This window comes from Candoia aspera, chromosome 4 (assembly GCF_035149785.1).
Source record: "Candoia aspera isolate rCanAsp1 chromosome 4, rCanAsp1.hap2, whole genome shotgun sequence".
Classification (NCBI taxonomy): Eukaryota; Metazoa; Chordata; class Lepidosauria; order Squamata; family Boidae; genus Candoia; species Candoia aspera.
Window position 1 is genome coordinate 71,628,701 of NC_086156.1, and position 11,603 is coordinate 71,640,303.

The following is an 11,603-nucleotide window of genomic DNA, read 5'->3' on the forward strand; positions in this document are numbered from 1 at the left end:
AGCATTCCTTGTGCAAAGTAGGGTGTGGCAATATTTACCCTTCTAGCATGTGGATGACTTGGAGAAAAATGTTGCATCTTCTTTCTATGAGTTAATGTCATTTGTTGCTTCTGATTATTGAATCAAGAGCCATCTTCACAAGCGAGTGGCTTGGATATTAAAAGTATTTTATTCATTGTTGCATCAATCTTACGTGTTTGATTGCTGTAGCCATCTTGAATCTCCTCTTCTAGGGGTAGCTGGATTTAATAATTTTAATGAATGTTCACTGCTAGCCCAAAGAAGTAACTTTGGGGAGGGGGACAGCTTTTTTGATTTCCAAAACATGCTGAACCTGTCAGGCATGCTGGTATCTATATCAAGTGGGCTTTGCAGCTTCTTGGGAAGCTGTCTGGACTGAAGGAGCAAACAGGAGTAAGTGGTTTGTGATTTATCCCATGACTCACCACTGTTTTCTGTATCCCAGGGATGTCTGTGCCACAGCATGAGCATATCTCTGCAAGCATGAAAAGGAGGGTCATACTCCTTTGCTGCCCTTTGGCAAGCCCCTCCTTTCAAGTCTCTCCCTCCCTCTAGTCTGTCTTCGCTGCCTTTCATTCTAGCTAGTTATAATTCCAGAGAGTGGCTTGGAACTGGAACACCACTGCTAGGCTCCTCTGTTTCTGCTGCTGCAAAGATGAATCCGAAAGCTCTTCTCTTCATGCTCCTTCTGGCCTTTCTAGCAGCTTTTGCTTTAGTCTGTTTTTTGTTGACTAGCGGTGGAAAGTATGTCAGCTGTGCTTCTCAGTCTCAAGCTTTACCCAAGCATCTGAATAGCGAATGGAGCTGGCTCTTTGCTGATCTATCACAAGAGGAAATAGTCCATGTAGTACAGTATTTGAAATCCAGCCTTGGAGCAACTTTGGAAGATGCTTCTCGTGCAAAGCCTTCTGATAACTGTATTTATTCTGTTGACTTGGAGTTGCCCCCTAAAGCAGAGACTTTGTCATTTCTGGATCATGGAGGAAGCCGCCCACCTAGGCAGGCTGTGGCTATAGTGTATTTTGGAAATCAGCCAGATCCAAATATTACTGAATATGTGGTGGGCCCCCTCCCACAGCCAATGTATCACCGGGATGTGACAGTACAGAAGTATGGAGGACAAATACCATATTATCGCAGGCCCTCACTGATTGCTGAACACAAGCAGATGGCCCACTTTCTGCACAGTACATTGTTCCCCACAGCCCCAAGCTTCATGCGTGAAGTACTGAACTATGATGGGGCCAACCTAGCGGCAATGGCTACATCACCAAAGGGAATGAAATCTGGGGATCGTGCAACTTGGTTAATCCTCTACCAGAATGTAACTGGCTACTTTTTACACCCAGTCGGGCTTGAAGTGCTTATAGATCACAGTAGCCTGGATATCTCCCACTGGATTGTGAAGAAAGTGTTTTATGGTGGCCAATACTACAGGGACATGGCACACCTGGAGAGAGAATTCACAGAGGGACATATGCATGTGGAAAAGGTGAACAGAGTCCCAGCTGATGGGGGATTCTCCTCAATGAAGCCCAAGGTGCACCCTGCCAACCTTGGTCCCCTGAATTATGAGCCTTTTGGACCACGTTACAGTGTGAAAAACAACCAAGTCCACTCCTCATCCTGGAGTTTTGCCTACCGGATGGCTTTGCATAGAGGACCACAGCTCTTTGACATTAGGTTCAAAAATGAAAGGGTTGTGTATGAGCTCAGTGTGCAGGATACTATGTCCATCTATGGTTCCAGCAACCCTGGTGGGATGTCTATTAGGTACATGGATGGGAGCTTTGGAATTGGAAAGTACTCATCTCCTCTTATGCGAGGGCTTGACTGCCCTTATTCTGCTACGTATCTTGATATTACCTTTTTAGCAGAAATAGAAAGACCTGTCATTATTCATGATGCTATCTGTGTTTTTGAACAGGACATGGGGGTTCCATTTCGGCGTCACTTCTCCAAACTTCAGTCTCTCTATTATGGAGGGCTACAAAGCACAGCACTGGTCTTTCGCTCTGTGTCCACCATTGGCAATTATGACTATGTCTGGGACTTTGTATTTTATCCAAATGGAGCGATTGAAAGCAAAGTCCGTGCCACTGGTTATATAAGTTCATCTTATCTCTATAATGATGGCCTAGATTATGGAAACAGAGTTGGGGACTACACTCTGGGAACAATTCATACCCACTTTGTTGGCTTCAAGTTGGATCTAGATGTTGCTGGTAAGTATGCAGATTTTCTGTCTCAATCAAGTGGATTCCAAATCCTATTCTACTTTTGTTCTGTGCATTATGTTGGATACCGTAAGAGCTTGTAGATAGGTCTTTATCTTTGACAGAGGTTTGGATGGATTACATATGTCCTTTGTGCTATTTAAGCTTACTGGGTGTAGACAGAGAATGTTATTCCAAGAGTATCAGCCTCTCTTCATTTACGTTTATCCTCTCACAGTAGGCTATTACTGAGTTCACTGTCCTTTTCAGACTCCTATATTAGTAGATCTTATAAGCTGTTCCAGCTTTGCACTGTTTGTAATTGCAGTCAGAAACAGGGCTCTGCTGGGTATTGTCACTAATCTATCCCAGAAGACTCGTCTAGCTCGCCTTGACCCTCTGCTTTCAGAAGTGATATCTTCTTGATAGATATTCCTTTTATGAGGCTCCAGTTATCTATCATTTACAATTTGGTTTCCAGATGATAGTGCCCCTGTCTTCTGAAGCTGGCCTACTTTTGAGCTTCTTTGCAATAAGCAGAGGGTACAAACGTTTTGGTTTTACTGTACATGTAGCCCCATCTGGCGACCCTCAGGTAAAATTTCTTCTTGCTTCCTTCTGAGTGAAAAGGCATATGTCCCTTCAGTCTGATGATCCAAGTTCCATATCACCATCCCCCACTAGGCCATTACAACCAGTTCTGGGAAGGCATCCTGCAGGAGAGAGAGGAGGCTTCCCCATCCGGATTTTCACTCCCCCTTTCCCCCCCAAACTATTACAGCAGTTCAGTGAGAAGCAGACTAGAACTTTGCTTGCTTTTCACAAATTTGCCTTGTATTTTTATTTGCAAGTGTTTATACTGCTTGTAAGCCACTTTGAGAGAATTTATCCTGAAAGGCAGGTTATAAATAATTGAAATAAATAAAGAAGCAGAAAATGGAAAAACTGCTGATTCAGTGTTGTCGCTTAAGTTGCTTCTCTCTCTCTCTGGGTGCTTCCAGCCAGAAAGCTCTTAAGCACAGAAAACTTCTATTTTTTTTGGAAGCAACAAACATCACAGCAGTTTTAGAAATACTAAAGATGTGATGTTTAGGCATTCATCATGTGTTCTTCTGTCCACAGAGCAGGCTGGATCTTGAGATGGCACTGTTGTTCTCCTTCACACCATGATGACAGTAACAGCCACTAGGGACTAAAAAGCACAGTACTTTTTCCCTCCCTCCCTTTGGAAGGCTGCCCAAATTCACCAGCATACAACATTAAATACAATAGAATTTAATGACATAGAGAATTTAAAAGAGCCTTGTCATCCATCCTAACCAAGACCTGGGGGGAAAGGCAGGGTTTCAAAGACTTTGTAGAATGTTTTGAGGGTGGAAATCATATAGATCTGTGGGAGGATGCTGTTCCAGAAGTCAGGTGCAGTGCCAGAAAAGGCCCATTTAATTGACAAGATCAGGAATGTGCCCATTCTATTTGATGATGCAGGATGGAGAAAAACCATTGGAGATAGGCAGCCCCTCAGATAGCCAGGACCTATGCCACAAAGGGCTTTATAGGTAATGACCATCACCTTGAATTACAGCCAAAAGCTAACTGGCAGCCAGTGCAGCTCATGGAATAGCAGTTTTATGTGGGCATACTGTGGCATGCCCATCTCTGCCTCCACTGCCACGTTCTGGACCAGCTGCAGCTTCTGAGTAGTCTTCAAGGGCAGCCCCATATAGACTACACTGTCATAGTCCACATGCAAGGTGACTAGGGTGAGAATGATTGCCTGGAGGGGCCCCTGGTCCAGGGCCAGGTGCAACTAGCATATAAGATGAGTCTCTGCAAATGCCTTCCTGACTACAGCTGCCATGTACTCTTCAGGCAGGAGCTGCGAGTCCAAGAAATACCCTCAAATTGAATACCAGTCCTGAATGTGGAAGGGCTATCCCATCTAGGACTAAATATGGAAAAATTCCAGGGCTGGGCAGTCTAAATGCTCAGAAACACTTAGTTTTGTTGGGATTGAGCCTGAGTGTGTCCTTTCCTATCCAGACCCCCATACTCTCCAGACACTAGGACAAGACTTGATAGCATCACTTGGACAGCCCAGGATTGAGATATACAACTGGGTATCATTAGCATACTAATGGTACCTGGGCCCAAACTGATAGAAAGCCTCATTTAAATGTTAAACAGAAGTGGCAAGAGCATCAAGCCCTGAGGCATCTCACAGGTTAGGGGCCTCGGTGCTCAGTCTCTCCCCAACATCAACTGGAACCACCCACAGAGCAAGGAGGAAAACCATTGTAGAATGGTGCCTCCACCCTTAATCCTAGTAGGTGGCCCAGAAAGTCCATGGTATGATTGATGGTACTGATGGTACTGAAAGCCACTGAGACCAAGAAGAACCAAGATAGTAGACCTCCCATCTCAGAGGTCATCCACATGTGTGATCAATGCTGTCACCATGCTATGCCCTAGTCTGAAAGCCAACTGAAAGGGGACCAGATAATCTCTTTACTCCAGGGCCCAGAAGCTGCAGCCCAACCACCTTCTCAAAACCCTTCCCTAAAAGGAGAAGGTTGGAGACTGGACAGATGTCTGGAATTGTTGGGTCCACAATGACTTTTTGAGGAGGGGACATACTGTCCATTCTTACCATGGCATCGGACATCTTGCATTCACCATTCCCCCTCCCCTCTCATTGTTTTGAAGTTGCTACCTGCTTGCTCAATACCATTCTTATTCACAGTGGGAGATAGCTTAACTTTTTCACTTTGATGTTCCAACAAAAAATGCAGACAGGCAACTTTTTAAATGTTGCCGACTCATTATAAAACAATTCCATTCTTCCGAATTTCTCTTTCGTATTTTTATCCATTGCAATACCATGCAGAGGATTACAGTTAAGCTTACTTGCACTTAAATATTAGCTGAACAGCCATCAGATTCGCAGGAGGATCTAGTCGGTTCCATAATATCATCTATTGAATTCCAGCCCTGGTAATCAGGATTGAATGGCTGGGTGGTTTAAAAAGGCCAGCCCTTTTCCCTTCACAGCAAGATATTCTGTACCTAAAACATAAACAAATGACAATCCACCCTAAACAGACTGCTCATAATTCTATGTTCTTAAACATTTACCCTAAATGCATCTTCCAGATGTTTTGAACCATTTTACTTTTATCTTGACCACAATTGATAGGGAAGCCAGGAATTCACCATTACTATTTTTCAGAGATTTTTTTACATATATTCTTAAATAAAATCTCTGATTTATAAAGTTAATTTGACATCTTGCTCTTTTAGATTCTTTTCTTCCTTTCTCCTCTTAGGAAAAAGGACAGAGCTACTCAAAGAGAACAGTAATGGGTTCTAAAAGTTTCAGTGGATGCCTTGTGTCTCTTCTTCCTGCCCTATCCCTTGAATCCAGTAAATCAGTAACCATGATAAATATATAGATTTAAAAAAAAATTCTTAGCCCTTCCATTATCTATTTATGGAAGTTTAAACAATACTAAAAAGTACCACTGACACCATGAGAATGATCTTGCAGCAGGATAAATTCAGTCTAATAGGTGAAGTCCCCTTCAAGTTGAGCCCAGTTCCTGCTGACCCGTGGACCCATCCTTGGCAACAGTAAGAGGTGACTTTCATTGCCTTCGTCCAGGATAACTTTTCAACTGCCTAGTCTAGGTTACAGCCCTTGTATTTCTTGGTTGTCTTCCATGCAAATACTAGTTTTTGGAGATCAGCAAAAGTTAGCTCAGTGCTGCCACCTAGCTGGGTGAAATGGCCAGTGATTAAAGAGCAAAAGAAAGAAAAAGGTTAAGCAACTCAATGAGAACATAGCCTAGGACAAAAACTCTATAGTTGGTGGAGGCACATGGACAAAGTTCCCAAAGATTATCTTAGTCTACTGTTGGGGTCTCCAGTATGGCACCCTTGGGATATGCTGAGGCTTCAATTCTCAGAATTCCCAGCAAGTTCGGAAGCAGGGTTCTTTGGAGGGAGATTCAAAAATTCTCAAAAATGGACCAGGACTGATATTTTGGCAGTAGGGCTAATAGTTAGAATGCCAAGAACTGAAAAACAGTTAATGATATCTATTCATTTTAAGGATGTAAGGCTTACCAAGTTTCTGAGTAAGCAAGTCTTGGTTCTGACCCTTGATCAGGTAAATCTCTCTGTAGAATGATTCTCTCGGGTTGCGTTTATTCTGGTCAGGAAAGAAAATTCCAACAACACAAGCATAAATGTGCCCTAAGAGAGCAAGTGGATTTAAGAGAAAGTTGTGAAAAAATAGCCTTTATTGTGACTAGTTTTGGAACATAACAATGCAAAAAGGTTTTCCCTATTCTGAACACAGTTTTTCCATTTCTGGTGGCTATACTGCCTGCCTTTCCCATTAACAAAACACAAGGTCAGTTTTAGGTCACTTCCAGGCAGCTTCAGATGCTGGAGTGATTGCTGGATAGGTGGACCAACTATTGTCCATCTTTGCTACCCTCAACTGGCAGTTGCCTCACCCTTCATTGGTGTGTGTCCCCCACCCCACTGCATGTCAGAACTGATGAAATCCCTCCTCATCCATTCACAGAAAGAATAAAAAATGCTGGTGTTCCCCTTCCTGTCCATGATCTATTTGTCCACGGTGAATAAAACACAAACCCTTCGAACATACTGTAGATAGCTGGCTTGTGGTGGCCATCCTGGCTGTGGGGCAGAAATGCTGTTGGGAACCTTGAGGTTGTCTGGTGAAAGCAGAAGAGAGGATTTGCCTATGAAGAGAAGATTCTCACTGCTATTCCTCCCTCACAAATACACAAATGCAAAAGATAGGGAGTCAGTTAACCAAAACAGTGACTAAGGGGTGTCTTCATGGCAGGTTGAGGCCCTATCCCTTTTTTATGTGTTTCACACAGTAATGAGCATAAAAGCTGGTGGGATTTCAATCAGGCAGTCACAGCTGCCATCTTGATTTTTCAATGTGTGCTTCATCATTTTTTTATTACAGTGCAGTTCCTAATGGATGCCTATGATTGGCAGAAAATGATACTGGCATGATTTAAGTTATCCTCATTGCTGATTGTTATCTTACCTCTACTGCCTCCAGTTACTGGAGTCACCTGACCTCCTAACAAGGTGATGGGGGACTAAGTTCATAGAAATATTATACACCTCAAGGCTATCCTTGCGCAGCATCAGAGTAAGGGGGAAAATACTACTATAAGAGTGGTACCGCTAAGGATGACTTAGGCCTATCTCTCTCATAGGCTGGAGATAGGATGAAGGCAAAGTCATGGCAAAAAAAGATGTTTTTGCCCCTGATACTCATTATTCTGCTGTGAGTGTAAGCTGTTTCTCATTATTAGATCCAGTTGGGCTAAACATCAGTTTCAGGCAAAATCAGAGAATAACAATCTAGATCTGAGCCTCCACTCTTGCGACATCCAATTCTTAAGGCAACACTGGAGACACATTTAGGAATCCAGAGAATCACTCTTAAAAATCTAGATTGTACTTCTTTGGGGGCAAATGTTTTATAGGGCCCCAACTGTACATCATCAAGTAGTTGTGCCGTTGTATTTTGGCTTCATATAGTATTGGGGGAGCAGGGATGTACTGCCCATCCCAGGAATTGAAAAAAGAGAGAATGGCCAACTGCTTCTTTAAGCCATTTGGGATAAGTAATTCAGATGAACTTCTCCCTCCTAGATTTATGCGAGGTTGTACCTAAAAACTGTAGTTAAAGGATTTGACCTGATCTATTTTGTTATTGTTAATGAACAAATTGTACTCTTTTGCTTTCCTAGTAAAGGTTATGACTTTTGTTTTCTGGTACAGTAGTTAATTAACAGTTCCCAGCCTTCACAATAGTGTATGAGTGCTTCACAACAAGTGCGAAAGGATAACGTTATTCACCTAAAGGAGGATTCGGATATGCCTCTCAGCTAATTTAGGGGGATGAAAATCCTGGTTGTTAAGGTAAGAGACAATCAAGTTGTTATAAAAATTTTAAAAAAAGACAGTGGAGCAAGGGCAAATCCTTGTTGACACCCAGGGCTAGGGGGACTGAATCAGTTTATTGACCTTGGGCACTGCACCCAGCTCTCAGGCCGGTATGGCTGTAGCGATTATTAATAAAAGGAGTCTTCTGTTCATAGTTCATGGCCAACAATTTCTTCCATAGAATTTTTCCTGGTGTGGTATCGAAAGCTGATTTTAAGTCTGTGAAGGCTGCATGCAATGGAATTTTGAGGCTGTGGGCATATTTTTCTGCTAGGTGCTCTATGAGTTTTATAATCCAGATTTCAACTGTGGGTATTTCATTATTCTTGCATCTTTGTGCATACAGTAATCTTGCTGCAGTTACCAAAAACAATAGGGAGGGGAAAGAGTAAGAGGGCAGAAGTCATAATTCTATATTTTCTTTAACTTCTTTTCTTTTTTCCCCCTTTTCCTCTTTTTTTATCTTTCCTTTAATTTTGTATACTTTTATTGTATTTAAAAATTCCAACAAAAATAAATTTTAAAAAATGATGGTTGAGTTGCAGCAGCATTAGGGATTTGCTGAATGGGAGACTTCCATCCCTAAGTGTTTGTCATCGTGGTATAAAAAGTTATGAGCACAGGCCATCAAATCCATCTCTGCAGCTCTAGTCTCTCTAGTATATTTGGGGTGATGCTGCCAAATTGCAGAGCTACATAATGTTGAAAGTTTGATAAGAACATCAGAGTGAGAGACACTAACAGGCAACAACCCCAAGTTTGAATCTAGGACAGGATGTCTAACATCAGTTAACAGATGAAACTGAAGATCTTGAGGGGCTTTTGAGGTAAGTAGGGCAGTATACTTCTGTCTTAGTGTCCATTGTAGATCCTTAGTCAAATCAGGGTGACATACTATTTTGGTCTCTGGTGGTTTTATAACTGGAGCCCGTTTAGCGTTGCTATCATTAGCATCAGAGTCAGGGGAAACCAGGTCTATCAAAGGTTTTGCAGCAATACATGTAGCCAACAGTACTTGTTTGAAGCTGTTCAATTTCCTCAGAATTTCCTTCTGTTTGCAATCTGGTATTCTGAAAAATTTAACCAGACAACTTCAGAGAATTTTTTCCTCTGAAGTAATCTCTGTATGGGCACTGACTTGCCAAAGACTGTGAAAGCATTGAGTTGTTGTCAGTCAGCAAATTGCCCTCAATTTTCATAGAGTCGGGCTCAGCTTGGGATGTAACTTTAAAGAGATAATGTACATCTTCATCACAGGAAATCCCACGCTGGGAAAACCTGGAAAGTGTGTAGAAAAGGTTTCAATTTTTTGCAGCATTAAGAGTGTCCTCAGCTGGTAGAAAAAGAATATAAAATCTTGTTAGTGCCTGCTGCACTTGGAAGCCATTCAACTGTATATAACTCTATCTGGGAAGACTGGCAACTAAGAATTTGACTCAGGAACAAAATGGTGGCTTTCACAGAGTCCCAATAACTGATATTACTTCTGCTGAGAATACTTCTCAATGCAGTCTAGCTGTTTTGAAGTGTACAGTTGCTCTTAGCTAAGCCCTCACTTTCTTTGAAGCCCAGTGTTGGAAGATCGAGGTGTTCCCAGATTACTTTCTTGGAAAACACTTTTTTCCTTTGCAAAACTAGTCCTCTTTTAGCCCCACATCTCAGTTTTTTACAGATGCGATCAACCTTTTTACTTGGCTTTGTGCAAACACCTCAAAGGCAGTTCTCAGAGAATCCACTTTTTTCAACTGATAACAGATATTCAAAGGCAGAAATTACCACCTGTGCTAGCTCAGCCACAAATTCTTTTATGAAATGGTCATTTGGATCTGCTGTAGTTACATCAAAAAGGGGGCTCAGTGAAAGTGAGAAATCTTTCTGTTGCTCAATTTCAGCCTGTGGGAGGGAAGAGGCATTTAACAATCTGCTTCTAAATCCCAGATTGGGGGACTGTTTACATCAATAATAATAGTACGCATAGGACTTACAATCCTTGATTCTAATTACAGATTTAGGCAGGTAGTCATCCACTTTTGATTACTCTGATGGTTTGTATAAAGTTGACATGCTGGGACTTGCCTTTGTCTTTTCTTTATTTTTCCCCTTTGTTTTCTTATTTTCCCAAGGATCTTTATTGCCCCCTATTTCAGTAACAGAACTATGAAATAGAATTGTTTTCTATATTTCTCAAGTTCAGAAATAAGTTCAGGGGGGTACAAGTGAGACTGATAGAGAAGCAAAACAAAACAAAACAAAAAATAACTGGAGCTCATTAAAGAGCTGCTGTTGGATCACCATCTTGGGTCCTCCTAACATGAAACATAGTGAACCGCCGCCGCCCAATAATGGCAGACTTCCTGCAGCATGGATGATCATTTACAATTCCATTTCTGCTGTTCAGCAGAAACACAGCGTTTACAGTGATTAAGAGTCTTCTATATGGAAGCCCCCTTCCATATGCTTTTTTTAAAAAAGGCCCTTTCACACACAGATGTTTCCTGACAACCTTGTTTACATAAAGATAGTAGCCTCTTTTATCTTCCATGGGAAATGTATGTTTCTTTCCTACTGTAGTGAAAATCAAAATTTCCTGAACTTCATGCACTGTACTATAAGTCACAAAAATTCCAAGAACAACCATCTAAGTCAGGGTTTCTCAACCAGGGTTCCCTGGAACCCCAGGGTTCCACGAGAGGTCACTAGGGGTTCCCTGGGAAATCATGATTTATTTAAAAAATTATTTCAAATTCAGGCAACTTCACATTAAAGAGGTAAGTTTCATTCTTTATTTTTAGTTTAATAACACTGTTAATGCATATATACAGGCCTACACATGAAATGGATATAATAATTTTGTAATGTATGGCCTATATTTGAGCCTGTGCAGGGGTTCCCTGAGGTCTGGAAAATATTTCAAGGGTTCCTCCAGGGTCAAAAGTTGAGAAAGGCTGATCTAAGCGCACAGGTCTTCTTTGTCTCAGAGCTGACTAGAATGTCATGACCATATTGATTCTTGCTGGCTAGCCAAAGAGCTGATGAAAGTTACACTGTCTTTGGCAAATGATGGAAGATCTTGTTTGTTCATTTGTTCATTTTCCACCCCTCCAAAACCTGATTCCTGTTTCTGGGTAATATATGTTTTTATTCAACCTGAAAATCTTAAATTCTTAAATTATTGCAGTATTCTTTTTATTCTTCCCCTCCTCTCCATCATGCCACTATACTGAGCAATCTCAAATTCCTATGTCACAAAAACTCCCAGCTGCTCCCATAGGAGAAACCTGATTTAGGGCACAGCAGCCTTAGTGGCCTGATCCCACCCAGGGCCTTCGTAAGCTATGCATGGGTAATGGGTGATTTTTCTTC

At 41.8% G+C, this 11,603-nt stretch overlaps 1 protein-coding gene across 1 annotated transcript; it reads left to right on the top strand.

The window, feature by feature from the left end:
- LOC134496242 (membrane primary amine oxidase-like) lies at positions 1-2,514 on the top strand. Its single transcript, XM_063301977.1, has one exon. The coding sequence runs from the start codon at positions 677-679 to the stop codon at positions 2,339-2,341; it is 1,665 nt and encodes a 554-aa protein (XP_063158047.1). The 5' UTR covers positions 1-676; the 3' UTR covers positions 2,342-2,514.
- Positions 2,515-11,603: the final 9,089 nt, after the last annotated feature.

Coding starts and splice junctions, on each gene's coding strand:
- LOC134496242 (XM_063301977.1), top strand. CDS start 677: ATGAATCCGAAAGCTCTTCTCTTCATGCTCCTTCTGGCCTTTCTAGCA.